Source organism: Macadamia integrifolia, chromosome 13 (genome assembly GCF_013358625.1).
Source record: "Macadamia integrifolia cultivar HAES 741 chromosome 13, SCU_Mint_v3, whole genome shotgun sequence".
Taxonomy (NCBI): Eukaryota; Viridiplantae; Streptophyta; class Magnoliopsida; order Proteales; family Proteaceae; genus Macadamia; species Macadamia integrifolia.
The window spans coordinates 23,425,536-23,444,114 of record NC_056569.1 but is presented as its reverse complement, the minus strand read 5'-3'; the positions used below and the strand labels follow the sequence as shown (position 1 = coordinate 23,444,114).

At 38.1% G+C, this 18,579-nt stretch overlaps 1 protein-coding gene across 1 annotated transcript; it reads right to left on the bottom strand.

The window, feature by feature from the left end:
• Positions 1-3,433: 3,433 nt before the first annotated feature.
• LOC122060082 (mitochondrial import inner membrane translocase subunit TIM50) lies at positions 3,434-15,866 on the bottom strand. Its single transcript, XM_042623251.1, has 10 exons — positions 15,450-15,866; positions 15,217-15,305; positions 9,093-9,129; positions 8,761-8,822; positions 8,556-8,669; positions 8,189-8,293; positions 7,669-7,767; positions 5,189-5,345; positions 4,953-5,055; positions 3,434-3,816 (listed from the first exon to the last, which is right to left on the bottom strand). Exons 1-10 carry the CDS (start codon positions 15,709-15,711, stop codon positions 3,771-3,773), a joined length of 1,074 nt encoding a protein of 357 aa, XP_042479185.1. The 5' UTR covers positions 15,712-15,866; the 3' UTR covers positions 3,434-3,770.
• Between the last annotated feature and the right edge of the window lie 2,713 nt (positions 15,867-18,579).

The window sequence follows — 18,579 nt, the reverse complement described above, 5'->3', positions numbered from 1 at the left end:
GTTTATGCAATGTTTCCTATAAAATCATTGCAAAAATCATAGCAAATAGACTACGACCCTATCTTTTGAGTTTCATATCACCATTTCAGGTAGCCTTCATTCCTGCTCATGAGATCTTCCATTTCTTGAAAAAAAAAAAAAAGGTAAGTTAAGATTTGTTGCCATCAAGCTAGACATGTCAAAAACATATGATAGGGTAGAATGGAGTATCATCAAAGCAATTTTTGAGTTTCTAGGATTTGGGGAACATTGGTGTGACCTAATTAGCTACCTTATATCATCAGTAACCTATTCCATTAAGTTGGAAGGTTCCTCCTTTGATTTTTTTGAGCCATCCCGAGGCATCCGGCAAGGTTGTCCACTGAGCCCTTACCTTTTTATAACAATAATGGAAGTCCTTTCCAGGCTGCTTTCCACCTACAGAGACCTTAATCTATTTAAAGGAATCAAAATTGCTCGAAATGCGCTTGAGGTCTCACACCTACTTTTCGCAGATGATACCTTCATTTTTTGCCGAGCAACTACAGAAGATCTGCTGCCAATTAAAGTTGTGCTTGATCTATTCTCTTATCTTTTAGTTGAACTTATAAATTTTGACAAGAGTGGGTTATTCTTCAGTAGAAACGTTTCTCACAATGATCGTGCTCGTTTGAGCTCCATCATTGGAATTAAAGAAATTACCAGAGATGCAACCTATCTAGGGACTAACCTGTTGCATCCTCGTTCAAAGGTATCCAGTCTCCGTCACATTGTAGAGAGGGTTAATAATCGCCTTACTATTTGAAAGGCCAACATGCTTTCATACGCTGGTCGTAAAATTTTAACCCAATCTACTTTGTACTCAATTCCCACCTATCTTATGTCTTGTTTTGCATTTCCTGCCAAAACTTGCGAGAGCATTGATTCCATATGTGCTTGTTTCTGGAATGGAGGAGACTTCAAAAGTTCAAGGAAACTACATCTCATTGCTTGGAAAAAGATCTGTCAACCTCAACATCTTGGGGGATTAGGTATCAGGGATGCCACAACTCAAAACAAAGCCCTTCTTCTAAAGTTGGGCCGGAGACTGTTATCTCAACCTAATACAATTTGGGCATAGGTACTAAGTACCAAATACTTCCACAACAAATCCCTGTTTGATCCAAAGGTCCTTAAACGAAGCGGATCATGGGTATGGAATAGTGTGGTATCGATCATTCCTGTCCTTAAAAAATGTGTTAAGTCACATATAGGTAATGGCAGGGACACTTTTTTTTGGCATGATCCTTGGATCACACCTGAATCTATTGATTTATCCACTATTAAAGCCCAAGTTTACAACCCCATGAATAGGGTGAGCAGATTCATTCAAGGCAATTCCTGGAATATGAGTTTACTCACTAATTCTTTACAATCTTTTCAGTCCTATCTTATCACTGAAATTGGTAAAATCACTCCATCTAATCAAAATAATAGATGGAGGTGTTCCTTGACATCAATTGGACCTTTCTCAACTTGTTTTGGAGCTCGCTTCATTCAATCAATGTCAGAACCCAAAAATGATTAGAATCTGAGAGTCTTACCTGGATGTTGGTGGAAGTTTTTGTGGAAAACAAAGATCCATCCAAAATTTAAAAATGTTTCTATGGGGGACATTGCATAATGGGATTCCAGTTAGAGGAGTCTTGGGCAGGTGGATGGATATCAACAAATCATGCTTATTCTGCAATTACCTGTCTGAAACAATAGACCATCTCTTCTTACATTGTGACTTCACTTCACACATATGGATGGCATGACCATTGGGTCTTCAATTGTAGAACCTAAACACATTTTTCATGATATAGGTGGTAAAATATTTTTTCTTTCATAAAGCATTCTCTACATCTGATTGCAACTGGTTTTTTAATATTTTTGCATTAACCATCTATTTAATTTGGAAAAACAAGAATGATGTTTTGTTATCCAATGTTCCACCCAACCCTCTCATTGTCTTAAAAAATATTCATCGATGGGCCAATGATCTTAATCTTTATCCTAAAGAACTAAATGCTTTTGCTCTCCTCAATACAGATGGTCCAGGAAGCCTGGAACACAACTCTTCTCTTCCATTTTTGACATATCCAATTTTAGTTTGTGCTGGTACTTCTAATATTTTGCAGTCAGCTTCAGCATGGGCTTTTGGAATCCTCTCACAAGATAAGTTTAGGGTACTGGAATCCAATTCTACCAAAACTACTCAACAAGAGGTAGTGGAAACAGAAGGAATTCTACAAGGTCTGAAAAAAGCAAGAACAGGACAATGGAATGTACATGAAGTATGGATTTCCAACAAGAATTTACTTCACCTCATTCCTCAACCGACCGAGGGTGCTTGGCCACTTTTACATTTTGTTACCTTCTATAAAATCCAGGACTTATCTCGGTCCATCAAATTTCTATATAAAGGGAAAGACAACAACTCTGCCATGGAATTTATATGGAGGCTGGCCTGTAATATTACTACTGGGAATAGGGAGGATGATATAGACTTAGGAAATGTACATACGCTTGTTTAATACTACTTTGTTTGCTTTATCAAAAAACAAAAAAAAATACATGTTAACAGTTAACAAGGGTTCCTCTTTATTAAGTTGACATTAGACTGATGATATAATTTTGTTTCAGGGGCAGTAGCATATCTGAGGGGAAGCCCTCACAGTATGCATAGGTTTTAAGGCCAAACGTTTTGGCAAAATTAATGGAGCTAATTGCTAGTCCATGTAGAGTTATCAACCCCAAAGCTAGAGTAAACATAAGAGAATTGATAACTAAAGAGTTTCAGAAAAGCATTGGAAAGGGGTGAATTGCGCTATTCTTCATTCTCCAAAGTGTAGGTCAGACATTCAGCAGAAATTGACAGGATCATTGATGCACCAGAAATCAACCTCTTCTGGCTCCTAAACTGTTCTGGTGGCTGTTTCCTCAACCTACACGCACCAATTTCCTGTCTCAGTAAGAGCCATTTTTTGTCTCCAAGATCCAATTACGAGTTGTGGGTCAGGTAGCAGATCCTCTATGGCATCCTCCTCAGCCCAACATATGGTGTAGTCCGGACAACAAATACAAGGACCTGCAAGAAAAGAGGACTGTTGACCACCCTTTAATGGTGGTTCATTGGGCTTGCTAATAAGCATCATTTGAAACATTCCAACTCTTTCTGATTAACCCAAACACTGTAGAGAATGATCTGGGCACTGACAAAACTCGCCACATCCATGCTTACCACAAATCACAAGCTTTCAGTTTGGGGTTCTTTCTTCTGTTTTTTTTTCTTGGGTTGGGAGGTGGGTACAAGTCGATCTCAATAGCACCTTGTACCCTAAGAATGGAAATTTTATTTCAAACAAATCATCAGTAGCATCTAAGTCAATCTCAATACTACACCTTAATACCACAACGAACGTAGTGCGTATGGCAAACAAATCATCAGTTAGACCTAACTGGAAAATTTCTGAAAGGCAATATGTAAAGTACTCCAGTCAAAATTCACCCAACTTACAAGGAGCAACAAGACAACAAGACCTTCCCTAAAGAATGATCCCTCTTTCCGTCCTATGCGTAATTCTCAATAGGTGAGGAAATAAGGTTATGGTACCATGATCAAAATGATCTGTCCGAACCCTCTCTCAAGCTAAATATCCATCGAAATTACAAGAAAAGTAGATCCAAATCATCAGAAAAAAATCAAACTATTTGCCCCAATTGACCATGGATAAAATCCTTCATAACTCAGCTCTTCCTCTTCCACCTCAACGTCGCCAAAAATGGCCATGCTGCTTCTGTTCTTGCATCCGCCTGCATTATTAACACAGCAACACAAATGTTAAGCAGCATAAACAACATGACACCAGCTCTCATTCAACTGATACACAAAAGTAACTCTATGAATATTTATTAATTACCAATAAAGTAATCCAAATCAGTCCAGTTCTTTAATGGACCAAGAAATCATCCTAACCATACAACTTCAAAAGTGGTTTCTAGAAGGACAATAAAGTTACAAGTAAAATATTTATTGAAAAAAAAAAAAGCAGATGGCTAGCAATCCACCCGCCATACAATCCTAAATGTGAACAGAACCCCCAAAGACGAAAGGGCAATGATGAAAAAAGAAAAAGAGAAGCAATTTCCTACACCAACAGTATTTTGGGGCCATTCGTGCATAGGCACAATTCAAGCTCCGAACAGACTCCCAAACATAGTACCATCAACAGAGCAAGCTATTGACGTGTCTTAAAACTTTTAATGCACCCCATGTCTTAAACTTTTAACGCACCCTATGTACTACCCCTTGATAGCATAAATGATAGTGGTAGATTGCGATTGTGTGAAAGTTAACGTCTCTCATAAGTTCTCCTAGAGTCGGGCCCAACTCGAAATTTCCCTCTTGCTGTGTTTACCGACATTGATCGATTGCTGAATTCTGTGAAAGAAAGACAAGATAGGCCAACACTTACTTGGGATCTTATATACGGAGTAATAAGAGAGGGTTGAAACCCTTTCCAACGTTTATTACGAAATTCAATCCCGATCGAGCACATGGGTAATTTGCAGACGCATGTCACCCAATCATTAATCAGAAATAAAAAAGCTGCTGCAGAAACTGCAGATGAAGCTGGTGAATACCAGCAAACCAAAGAAAGTTGGCATATTAGTGACATAGATATTATCCTTGATTCTCTCTTTATAAGACACCATAAACTTACAGAAAACAGTCTAAGGCAAGAGCTACAGGAAATAATTATCAATTGTCCATACACAGAATAAGATGCATATGGCCCTCAAAAGCAGTCTTTTGAAATAATAATTAGTTAAGAGTTTTTTAGTGGTATACAGAATGAGGCCAAGGGATATGAAGAATACCACAAAATGGTCAACTGCAAATTTCATAACTGCTCGAATAAAGCAAACATAGAATGGGAAAGATTTACCTCTGATGCTCTTTTGAACGCTCAATAAATTCTGTAGCGATGTCCCGACCTTGATAAGAGGCTAGAACTGGTCTTATATCAGCAGGTCTGTGGCGGGCCACATCTGAATAAGTCGACGGTCAAATCAATAAATATTTTCAGTCCCAGGGGTGGATTCAAGTTAAGAAAATTACCATAAGCACAAATAACACATCTGTTAGCAAAATTATGAGGTAGTATCGTGGTAGTTCACTTACATTCAAGAAATGGAATAAGATCCAAAAGTGCAGTATCATCTGATTCAAGCTTCCAAGGCTTAATTGGAACACAATTTTCTGGCTGAAGGCAAGACTCAGCTGCATGTCCACTCACATAGAGAACCCTCGAAGGGTCCCGGTTCAGTTTTGAGAGGTCCTGCCATGAAGGATTTTATTTTATTATTTATTTGTTAGGTGTTAAGAAAATCCAGCAAGGGTTTTATCATATATAAATATATTTAATATGCACATCTCAGGTTCAAAGAAGTCCTTATGTAGCTGAATTTCATGAACAAACATTTCACAAAAAAACATGACATTAAAGACACGTATGAGGATGTGGTAACTAGCGTGAGATCTAAGGGAAGTCAAGGCAAGGAATTCCCAATTACGATTGAGTTACATCAAGGATTGACCTTAAGCCCAATTTATTTTTACTTATCATGGGTGAGTTAACCAAAAGCATTCTAGACGAGGTTCCTTGATCTATGCTCTTTGCCGATGATATTGTTTTAGTGGAAGCGACTAAAGAAAAGATTAACACTAAGTTAGAGCTATGGAGACCATGTAGAAACGCAACCCTAAAACGATGCAGAAGATAATGGAAAAACAAAACAAACAATACACACAGATTTTACGAGGTTCGGCAAGGTTGCCTACGTCCCCGGTGAGATGAGATCCTGCTTCACTATCAATGGAGAATAGGGTTACAACGCTCTTCCTCACACCTCTCCGTATTGCTTGCATTACAGAGAAAGAAACCCTCGCTACAAATATATAGCGGAAAAAACCCTAATCCGGATCAAATTACAATTGCCAACCTAATCCGGATTAAACTACAATTGCCCTCAAATAAAAAATTCGAGCGGGGGGCTGCGCCCCCCTACACCTCCTGCTGTGCAGGGGGGCCTCCTGCCCCCCTTGCAACCCCCACGGCCCGCTAACCGGCTAGCGGGACCGCCGTCCTGGCTGTCTAGGTGCTGCACCAGTACTCCCTGGATTAAACTGCGACGGAATACAAGACATCATACACCAACAGACCAGCCTTGGAAACAAGAGGTTTTAAGATTAGTAGATCCAAGCAGAGTATACGATGTGTAATTTTAGCCACTCTATGATGGATGACGATATGGTGAATATTGAGTAGACAAGTATCCCACAAAGTGACGAGTTTAGATATATGTAGTCAACCATAAGTAAAGAGAGTGACATAGAGAATGGAGAATTAAAGTGGAATGGCGAGGTGCTTTTGGAGAGTAGTGTGACCGGTGTATCCCTTTTTTTTTTTCTTAAGTGGATCTATGTAGCCGACCCCATTAAGTTGGGATAAGGCTGAGTATGTTGTTGTTGTTGTTGTTGCTGTTGTCATATTTCTATGGTGAGTTTAGGTATGATAGCCAAGATCTCCTTAAAAAATATTAGATTCAACAAATGAAAGTATGCTAAGAAAAATTCACTGCTGGGCTGGGCTCTTGAGGTTAATCTACAGACACCCTCGTACCCGCACAAGGCTCCCACATGTGCGAGGTCCGGGGGGAAGATCCACGCAGCCTTACCCTGAGAATGTCGAGAGGCTGTTTCTATTGACATGTTACCTAGGATTTATGGTATTCAATGATTAAAACTATGGACCTGAGATGAATTAATAAACTTCAGCAGTATGCAAGGAATAGGATTGGCCCTGTAGGGACTCGTCAGGCAAGGTTCAGAATGGTAACTAAAACAATTTAGGACATCATTGGGCTTAGAGGGGCTACCACAACTGTCACCTTTTCCCATCATACCAACATCAATCATGTGGCACCATAAAAATAATCCATATGAGATAACAAAATTCCCCTTCTACGGTAAAAATGAAAGGAAGAACTTTAACTGCAACGAAATAAGTAACTGCCACCATGAATAGAAACTAGGAAGGGGGAAAAATGGCAAACTGGTCTACTGTAGCAGCCACCAAGCTCAACTGCTTGTCCCAAAGTGTCCTTCTAGTTGGTTGGGTTCACAAAAAACACACATTCTCAAATTTAGGGATAGATAGATAGAGATGAACTGTCCTGATATCCACCATGTCACCGCTTACATGTACTTCTATAACTTTGAGAAAAAAACAAGTTGTAGAAATTCGAGGAGTGAGCCCATTTAAAACACACACCAGAATGTATCAACAGCCCATTTTAACAAATAAATTATGAAAAACAATAAAGCTCATGAAACTGCAATCAGAAGAATGATTTACCCAACCTGAGGAAAAGATAAAAGAACAATAAGAGTGCTTGGATTTAATTAGGGAATGAATCAAGGTCAAAAAATTTGATCCGATCCGCAAAAATACAACAGAAAAAGAATTGGATGAATGAAATGCCAAAGTACTCGGTTATTTACTACTAGTGCAGCAAGGAGAACTCTTGAAAGATGCACATAAGAGGGAAAAAACATCATGAGGTAATAGAAATGGAATAAAGTACATTGCTCTTGCTTACCCTATAGTGCACTCCATCTTGGTATCTAGTTGCAGACCTTGATAGCCTATACCGTACGCATCCTTTCTTGTCAAGTCTCTCCATGATAGGATCTACATACTACACAAAAAGATACGGCCGAAAAATAAAATTAATTAGTAAACCACCTAGGTACTTCAGTAAAAAAATTAAAAAAAAAAAAAAGGAAGAAAAAACCTTCTTGTGACGAAAGTGAAAAAGTTGTAACCATATTTTTTTGCCCTTTTAATATAGCAACATTTCTTTCTATGAGGGTAAAATCCATTCATTTCACATGTGTACTCGAAAAGCGTACAAGACAATGTTAAATCTTGGAAATGACATAATAGTAAATACCTTTCAAATTATTTTGAAAACCCTTTTTTACCCTTGAAAGAAATTTTGGGAATAAAACAAGAGCAATCAAAAGAAGGTTAAAGCTTCTCAATTCTCACTTTTATAACAAGTTGCACCCATAAATAAAAGATAGAAATATTTATGGAGAGCAGGAAATAAAAATTACCATACTCAGCTGGTCTGAATAGACAACGATTTCATAAAATTGGGCAAGGTGCTCCAAGAAAGCATCAACTCCAGGTCTCTTGAATGTTCTCCAGCCTCTGTCACGCTTTGCACATCAAAAGACTGTAGTTGTTAATTTAGTCTAGAGAGAGAGAGAGTTTAACGGGAAGCCCACTTTCTTGATGTTTGGTAGCACAAGATACACAAATGAAGGAGAAAGAAATGATGACAAAAAAACAATTACTGACATAAAAAGATGCGAAGTAGACCATGACAGTCCATGTCAACATGATTATGAAGACGGAGTAAACTGTACTTGCAGAAAGATAATAATGGCAACCATTGTTCTCCGAAAAAACTAGATTTACCTTCCAATCAGAGTATATTAGTGTCTCATTTAGATCAAGAACAAGAGTAGATACATGCTGCTCTTGAGGGTGTAAGTCAGGAAGAAGCTTTTCTGAAGATGGTTCAGTAAATCCCTGCAGCCATTCATATACAAGGATAAGGATTACATAACTAACATTCTTCAGAAATTGAACACAAAAGACAAGTTAGAAAAATAAAACACACCCGAACGTGCTCTTCAATCGATCTCCTGAGGTCCAGGTACAACTCAATTGTTTTGGCAGGCACTGGATCAGAGAATAGAATTATTCCAAGGACAAAGCCAAAAATAATATAATTTTGCCCAGGAGACTGGCAATGTCGAGCAGCATAACGATCAATATAACTCAACAGAAACTCTTAAAATAAAAAATTAATGATGAAGTAAAAAATGATTCAACTTTTATTTTGGGGTTTTGGGGGGGGAAGGTGATTTTGTAGGAAAGAAAGGCATATTAACAATCCCGAGGATCCATGACATAATATATAAAAGAATAGAACTATGTTCAGAGAGTCACCTGTCATTGCAGCTGAATAAAGCAAAGCCTGGAATTTCTGTTGCATACAAAAAATCCAGGGCGTTATTATTTTGACAAAGTTAAACAACATAAATATGATAAAGAACTAACAAAAGAGAACATTAGCCACATGCCACTTTCTATCTGTGAAGACATGGAGAAAACAATTATCTTTTCTTTTTCTCTTTATTTTGAATTATTACAAGTGACACTAACAAAAAACAAAAAGTGGTATAATTTTTTGGGTCCAAAACCATCTTTAAGGTTTCCCCCCTCCCCCCTCTTCTTCTTCTTCTTCTTTTTTTTTAATTAGAAGTTGACTATTGCACTTTGAGCAATGAGTAGTGAATTCCCTCTGCAAGACTGCAACATAAATCAAAAATCAAACAGTTACATAGAAAGGTGATGGTTAATTTCACTATAAAAAATGCATTTGTTATTGTACATAAAGTAGATCTATGATATACTAAAAATAAAAAAGATCTCAGTGATTTTTTACATCGCTTGCTATGCGACCATAATTAGTTGATAGAGGAACTCAGCTGGGACAGCAGATATGAAATGTTATTTTCTGCCATGAAGAACTTACATCAGAATCTACCAATGTACCCTTCACTGTCATACAAATGTGTAAAAGGTATAATAATTCACTAAATAATATTTCTCCCATCCTTGCACCATGAAGAGATCAATGATCTACAGACCCAGAACAGCAGATGGAGGCTCACTTAGCTTCCATGTGAAGTTTCTTTTATCTCCTCTCTGCTACTAACACTCAAGGTTTACGGTATTGGGTTTTGGGGAGACCGAAATTTCGGTGGAAACCTGGGAAATTTCAAGGATACCGGGGAATTTTTCTCAATATGGTGGAAACTTAAGTCTCGACCCCCCAGACAGTGTTTTTTTGTCTGATTTTTTGTATACAACATATTTTAAACATTTCTAACATATTCACATCATTAGTTTCATTAAAAAAAACATATAAAGTCTTACTTGTGTTGTGAACCAAAGGTTCGATAATCATTACGCTGACTTGTTGGCTTAAATTCTAAAACTTTACTACATAATGACTATATATAGTCTACAATCTACATCAAAACATAAGATATAATCCAAAAGATCCAAAATAGATAAAAATATTACATCATTGACAATTATCTATCAACATTGAACAATAGTGACTCAATGACTCAACACTCGAAAGTAATGACTCAAATCCAAGTAGAGTGTCTAAGCGGTTCCATCTAAGTAGTGGCCCACTACCCTCAAGGCACGCATGTTATCTTTTCTAACATTATTTAGTAAGCTATATATACCTTATATCATAAAAAATTAACACTAAACCACATCAAGTCATTAAAATCAACATTTAGCCGCATCAAATCATAAAAAATCAACATTAAGTCACATTAAGTTATAAAGAATCAACATTTAGAGAAATGTTCTTATTCTATAATAAGTTTGACTAGTCAAATGATTTTTATTTTTATATGAGACTTTTTGTATTAGGTATAACATAAAACCAACTTTCCAACAAGTCTAAGATTAATTAAATCTGAGTTATAATCATAGTTGTCAAGGCGTCGCCTAGGCGACAGTCGCCTTATTGCACTGCATACCGCTTTGTGTTTTGGCACTTATTGATGCCAAATATCATTTCAGTAAATGCACTTACTTAAGATATTATTCATAAATAAGCAAATACCCCCTATTTGAATCCAATAAAAATAGTTTAAAAATCAAATTCCAAAAGGATAAAAAGTCAATCCCCCAATCCAAGAAGAAAAATTGGATTTTTGTTATAGGGGCTATTTTCAACTTTTAAATGCTGGAGTTTTTCTCAATTATGAAAATTTTATAAATTCTATCATGTTAAAACATTGTTAAAAATCAAAAGTCCGGTAAAATAATTTTTTGTTTTGATATCCATAAAATTATTTTCATTCAGGCGATTTTAACAGCATTCGCGCACTTAAAAATAAGTTTGACCAGAGCATAACTTTGTCATTACAACTTAGATTTAAGTAATCTTAGACTTGTTGGAAAGCTGGTTTTATATTATAACTGATACAAAAAGTCTCATGTAAAAATAATATCATTTGACCAGTCAAACTTGTTATAGAACCACAGCATTTCTCTAAATTTTAATTTTTTATAACTTAATATGACTTAATGTTAATTTTTTATGATTTAATATGGCTAAATGTTGATTTTTAATGACTTGATGTTGCTTAATCTTGATTTTTTATGATACAAGGTATATATAGCTTACTAAATAATGTTAGAAAATAGGAAAAATAAAAAATAACAATTGGTCGCCTTGTTCGCCTCAAGGTGTGCGCCTTCTCGCCTAAGCGCTTAGACAACCCTCCACCGCCTTGGAATGACATAGTTATGTTCCGGTTAAACTTATTTTAAAGTGCGCGAATGATATTAAAATCACCTGAATGAAAATAATTTTCGGGATATCAAAACAAAATATTATTTTACCAGACTTTTGATTTTTAGCAATGTTTTCACATTATAGGATTTATAAAATTTTCATAATTGAGAAAAACCACAGCATTTAAAAGTTAAAAATCGCCCCTATAACCAAAATCCAGTTTTTGTTCTTGGACTGGGGGGTTGACTTTTTATGCTTTAGGAATTTGATTTTTAAACTATTTTTATTGGATTCAAATAGGGGGTATTTCCTTATTTATGAATAATATCTTAAGTAACTTAAGTGACATTTGACATAAATAAGTGCCAAAAAATGAAAATCTCCACTGTTTCCCCCCAGTTTCCCACACTTGGGAGACAAAATGCACAAGAGAAGGTCGAAACATAGGAATTTTAGTCGAAACCTGTCGAAACCAAGCCGAAAAAGGAGATTTTTTAAAATCCCCCATGGTTTCATTTCGACCTGTGTCGATACCTGCGAAACATGCGAAATTTCACATGTTTCGCTCGAGTTTACGAAACCATGCTAACACTACAAAAACGAAATTCACACCACCTACCAAAACTATTAATTTACAAACAATGTTTCGCAGTTTTCCCTACTTTGTTTGTACCTCAGTTCTTTTAACTTCTCTCAACTATCCTTTTCTGTTTGGACCTCAGCGTTCCCTACTTTGTTTTGCATGGATCTTTGTAGCCGACTCCATTAAGTAGGGATAAGGCTGAGTTTGTTAGTTTTATGTTGTTTGATTGCACAATATCCAAAAAGTAGCAAATATAGGTGATAAATCTTGCATTAAGCTTCTTTGTTCCGACAAATGCAAAAATGGGCTCAACAATTTGTGACCCAAGTCACAAATTTGTAAACATTTAACATGAAGGAACCAAACAAAGTTAAACAACTCCATGCATCCGTTCCTTGGGTATAAATTCTTCGGCCCACTGCAGGGAGTGGATTATCTTCCACCTTTTCCATGAGTGTTCAAGATGGAATATTGATGCAGATTCAAGGATCAAGGTACATTGCTCATTCAGTTGAGATTACCAGCTGAATTGCCTAACCAAAGGAGAAGCCAAAAAGAAGGTGACTAACCACCTCGAGCTACTAGTCGCCAATGCCTAACTACTAACAACAAGAACCAAGAGGCTGGCCCCCCGGGGGAGGCTCAGGGGAACCTGTCCCCAAATCTCTTGCAGAGAACAAGGTGGCCTTATACAGGCAATGGTTGCCCCCAACGGCTCAAGAACCGGGCTCCAGCCGAGGTGGCTCATACCGCTCACCCGCTTTGATCCCGATCTTCTTAGTGATATGCAGGATTTGCAAATACCCAGTAGTGATCTCACTTTCGAAAGAGTCTCAATGTGGCAGTGTACACATAGCTCCATAGCGAAGCAGCTATCGGGCGACTGACCTATCAGACCTGGTAAACAAAAAGTGATTTCGGACCAATTTTCTGCTGCAAAATTCTGGTTTTCCATCTGTGGTTCACAATAAGGTCTAGGCTGTAATCTTCTTTATTTTTTACTAATTAGTTTCCTTGTGAAGGTTGGAATCCTGGTTATAAATTCCAGTCCTTTTTCTGTTCTGTTTTCGCAAGTCCAAGAAAGTATAGGACTTCTCCTCTACCTTGTGATTAGGAGTTTTCCAGGTTTCCTTTTTCATGGCCAGTTTAGGAGTTCTAGTCGGCCTTTATTTCTATATTTAGTACCTTCTGTTATTAGGGTTGGCTCCAGCCTTTCCTTTTTAGTGTTTCCTTCGGTTTAAGCACTCCCATAAGTTTGTCAGGGTCTCCATCCTTGTGCATATTTTTGAGTGATAAGAATTGGCTTTGGCCTTTGTTTATTCTGTTGTGATTCAGAATACTTATTGTGGCGATGCAATAAACTTTTGCTGTGGTGATTCAAGAAACTGACTAGCGGTGAACTGGTGATTCCAATCCAGGGCATAGGTAGTCATGTGCTTCTCCTCTCTTCTATCTTCTTCTTCTTCTTCTTCTTCAGATTACAAGTCAGATTATTAAACACTGTGCATGCTTTCCTCTTATGATTCTTAGTTGCTGCTGGGTTTATTCTATTGATTATTAGTTGCAATGATTAGTCTCTGTGCGTCACTTATTCTTCATTTTTTTTTCTCTTCCAAAATCAGAAACTACTGGCCATCGATGGTCATTACACTTGAGATTCCTTGTTCCAGTAGGATATCTCAAGATCTTCCAATTCCACCATTAGAATTGGCTGAAATGTTCCGATGTTATTCCCTGCATACTGATAAGACTCTCAACCAGTTATTGAGCCTTTTCTGAGTTGTGCTTGATAATTCTCCATGTTCTGGTTCTGAAATTTTGCATTTGGAATTACTATTATACTGTTGGATTCTTCAGATCTCAGATTCCAACCGTTGGTTACCCTAAACTTTTGATATCTGATTCTGTCAATAAAATATAGCCTTCGACCTGAGTTTCTGATTCTGTCTTATTGGTTTTCTCCTGAATTCTGGAAAACTTCCCGTAGTCTGTGATTCTAATTTTGGTTAATTTCTGGAATTATTACCTGGGGTGGCCAGAACCACATTAAATAATTACTAAAGTAAGTGGTTATTAAACTTCATAATGGTAAAGGTATGACCTCCCCATTGCCAAGATGCAAAGTACCATTTATTAACGAAGTTTTAGAGATTTTGAATATGCTAGATCAGACAGGCTCATTTGAGGGTTAGCCATTGCCACATTGTTATTTCTCTATCTTTTCCGGTAATGATTGTTGCCGCACTGATAGAGAGGAAAAAATCTCTGTCACTCTTCCATGTTCTCCTCCAGCCACCCACCAAACACGTACAATTAATAAAAGAAATTTTTTTTTACAGATGTGATAAAAATCTTATAAAAATGAAGAAGAATAACAATCTGTGATAAATACAATGATCAGCATCCTTCTGTACAAGAATTGACAAGTAATTTAGTCTTTGTAATATGCACAATTTTTTTAGCATGATAAGCACCAACAACTTTTTCAATGACTTATTCAATAACTTCCAAAAGAAACTGTTTTTACCAAGTGAGAACACATTAATTTCATCGACAATACAACCTTCAAACTAATTTGCTGATAATGATTAGTACTCCATGGAAAATTCAAGATAGAACATGAGTTGTCAAGAACCCTTTTCTGTTTGCTACTAAGATTTTGCATGGATGTCGTGTAGATGGGAAGACCACCACAACCCCCAAACAGAAGAAAGCATTGTCGGAACATTTCAGTATATCAGCATGATAATCTGTCCAGGGTTATAAATCACAAGTAAAAGAAGATCCTGAATGTAGGAGTCTGGGAGGCTCATGGTTTGGTCCACCAACCCTAGACCCCAAAAACTGGAAAAAGGCAAGAGGTTCCATGAACTTAAAATTCTCCCACTAATTCTCATTCCTTAGCTACAAACCCGTTGCAGTCATTAGGTCAGAGCATGAGAAGGTGCAGCAGATACACCTCAGAACTAATTTGCTATGAGCTTAGTTAGTCATGTACAAATTCACACTGGACCCAAAGACAAGTTATTATGATAGCAATAGCAAAATAGGTACCGTATATTAGTAGAATATGATAATAACAAATTAACAGACAGAGATGAAGACCAAAAGCGCGAGTTACGCGAGATTGAAAGATGAGGTGCGGTAGCAATGCTTACATCTAGGCCAGACGCATCATCGCCCACAGTGTAATTAGCAGATTCCCGTAAACCCTTTGTCTTATGATCCACTTCGTCCAAGGAGCAAGCTTTCAATACAGAAACAACAAGAAATTTCAGAAAGTATCGCATGGGAAAGGTGAATCCCAGAGAAACAATAAAGGATTTTTTTGTCCTAGGAATGAATGAAAATTTAAATTAAAAAAAAAAAAAAAAGGAGAAGAGAAACAGACCGTAGGTGGCATAACCGGCAGTGGCGGCTGCTGTGGTAAAAGCTCCGAAAATCCCAAACTTGAGGAAATTCCACGATTTCTTCTGGGTAGTAGTAGTAGTTGGGGGAGTAGAAGAAGCGGGCGGAGGTTGATCATTTAGAAGAGATGCAGAAGCGGCTACAGATTCCTTAGGAGGGTTTGCGGAACCATAAGAACAGAAGGTTCTTCTACGGCTGCTCTTGGAAATGAAGGGAATAAGATGAGATCGAACCATTTGATGCATACTTTCGTAAACCCTCTTTCAAAAATGAAGGAAAGTAGGGTTCTTCTGTAAAAGAGGGTTTAAGAGGAAGAGAAGAGTGAGTTTCTAGAGAGACGACATCGCAACGACGGGAAGCTGACGTATTATGCTCGGGCGAAAAGGCCATTTACAGATGCCGGTGCAATAAAAAAAAGTCCGTTTATTAATATCGGTTCGGATCTAACCGATCCTTTTGTGTAACCTGACCCACCCATGTGAAGAGGGGATGGGGAGGGGATTCAATTGGATTGGGGTTCGGGATTCGGGATTCGGGATTCGGGATCCTCTCCTGAGTGGTGATCGTCCACATCTTGCACATAGTTATTTGGGCGATCGACACATGTCTAAGCGGTGATCCAATGACTCACGACACGATACCTTTGTTCTTGTTGGTGGAAGTACAATTGTTGGATCACTATTTGGACATGTGTCAATCGTCTAGCTAGCTATAGGCTAACCTCGGCAGTCACAGCTCAAGAGAGGAGCCGGATCCATTCCAATTAGCAAGTGTCTTCAACTAGACTTAGACCAATGTTTAAAAATATTGGTGAATCAGAACAGGAATCTGCTTGATTCACCTCAAAATTAGTGAGGACCTATAGAGCCCAGCTCTCTGAACCCGGTTTATTGGTCAGTTGGTTCAGTTTGATCTTACGTGGTTTGAATCGAAAAGGGTTGATGCAGGTGCCTTGTGATGCATGACAGTAAGGATGACATCAAATGCAAGATGGTTGGACAAAATTGAGCTGGTACCCGATGTGATTCGCATGCCTAAGCCATGCCCTTGCACATATCACGAAGCCATGTACAAATAGGAAAAGCATGAGGACTTATTGGATGATAGTATTTTGGTCCACAATAGGTGGCGAGAGTGGGATATGCGTCAGGACCCGTTTCCCATCAAAATACATAAAGGTTGGTCTTATTTCACTCACCTAGTGGGTTTCACTGGTAGGTGCGAGACCCACCAGTGTGACCCACCTGTGGTGGAAACGTGGGCCCTAGCAAGCCCGACTTGTGTGAGCACTTGTATTTCAGATTCTTCGTCATAATGAAGTCTTATATGCCTAATAATGTTGGCCATTTTGGTCGGTATCGTAATTTAATGCATTTTAGTCCATAAAGGGGCAAAACCAAACAGACCTTAGAAGATGTTTATTAGCCAAGGTATAAATAACATTTATGCCTTTCCCTCTTTCCTATTTATGATTTTCAGCAAAGGTTGGTGAAGGGAATAAAGGAGAGAGAGAGAAGAGGAAGAAGAAGAGAAAGGAGAAGGAAGAAGGCTTCCCCCTTGATTTCTGAAGCCGAGACTTACCTTTTCACCGCCAGGATAGTCACTGGTGCTTTGAGATCTACATTTTGAGGCAAGTAACGTCATAAACTGTTAGAATGTGATGAAACCCTTTTGTGTATGGTCAAATCAAATAACTAATGGAACCCTTGTGTGATTTCCTTTAAGGTTTGAGGAAGGGAAAATCAAGATTTTGAGTTATTGAGATGACATTTCAAATTTGGAAAGGAGATCTTAAGTTTTGGGGTTTCTTGAGCCAATGTATGATTTCATTCCCCAAAACCTTGATGCTAGCTTAGATCCATGGAATAATCAAGTAGCTGAAGTTTAGAATGTATGGGAAATGAAGTTGGAACAACCCCCTTTGGGTTCTCAAGAGGAGGACTAAAGAAGGGAACGAAGAGCAAAATCCACAGAACACTGGTGGGTAGCATCGGCGGGTTGTCAGACCAGCAGCGTGACCCACCGGTCTTTTCTGGGCCAATCGATGAGTAAGACCTACGGGTGCCTGACTCATCGGTATGACCCACCAGTCTCGCCAATGCTTCTGGTCTACTAACGGGTACCAGACTCGACTTGTCGGTAGCACCCACTGATTCCCTCTGGACCTACCGATGGGTACCAGACCCACCGGTATAACCTGTCGATTTGTGTCTGTGTGCTATCTACCTGAGCATTTTGCACAGGTGGGTCCTCCTACCCACCTGTATGACCCACATGTTGCCCAAACGAGCCCCGTTGGAACTAGAACTTGACGACAGCCTTCTAAGCATTGTAAAACACATCGAGGCCATATCTTGCCTCATTTTGTAGTCTTGAACTAGATATATTCTAAATTCCTTATCTGTGCTAGGTTTTGAAAATATGTCTTCCCGCATCGGATCTTATCTGTACCGTGCATGCATACTTTTGTACAAAAATAAGTAAGTGGGAAGAGGACTTTGACTTTATTTTTTGGAGTGTTTATGCATCAATTGTATATCATTTATATATATTCTTGACATCACGAATGCCATTCACATGCATATGCCTGACTACTATTTAATGCATTTAGAAATGACATGTTGTATCTTGAATTCTCAATGCATGTTACTTGCTTAAATTATGAGTATGGATTTATCAATTGATGGACCATGAAGATGATTTGCTATACATGTGTGGGATTTATAGATTAGATGTCATAATTGGCTTGGAAACAAATGCATTGGTACACTGTGGAATGAGACACGGAAGTACTATGCAGTCGTACCATCTCATATAGGAGCATGTGATTAGGATTTGACATTTCCTCGTGTTACGACCCTTCCCAACAAGAGTTTAGGTGTTGGGTTATCACTAGGGGGAAGCATCGATCGCGGACCGCCATGGTGGTTAGAAGTACACATGACGATCATTAGGACAGTTGGAAACTTTAGTGATATATTCAGAGGGTCAATCGTACTGCTTTTATTTTCTGTTGTGGTTCGGCCACGATTTACTTTTTTATTGTGGTTCGGCAACGATTTACTTTTCTATTGTGGTTCGGTAACGATTTACTTTTCTGAATGCTCACAGTT

Excerpts from the sequence above, each read along its gene's own strand:
- LOC122060082 (XM_042623251.1), bottom strand. The coding sequence starts at position 15,711 with ATGCATCAAATGGTTCGATCTCATCTTATTCCCTTCATTTCCAAGAGC. Across the intron at positions 15,306-15,449 it reads TGCCGGTTATGCCACCTACG|CTTGCTCCTTGGACGAAGTG; the intron begins GTCTGTTTCTCT and ends CTGTATTGAAAG. Across the intron at positions 7,768-8,188 it reads ATTCAGACCAGCTGAGTATG|TATGTAGATCCTATCATGGA; the intron begins GTAATTTTTATT and ends CTTTTTGTGTAG.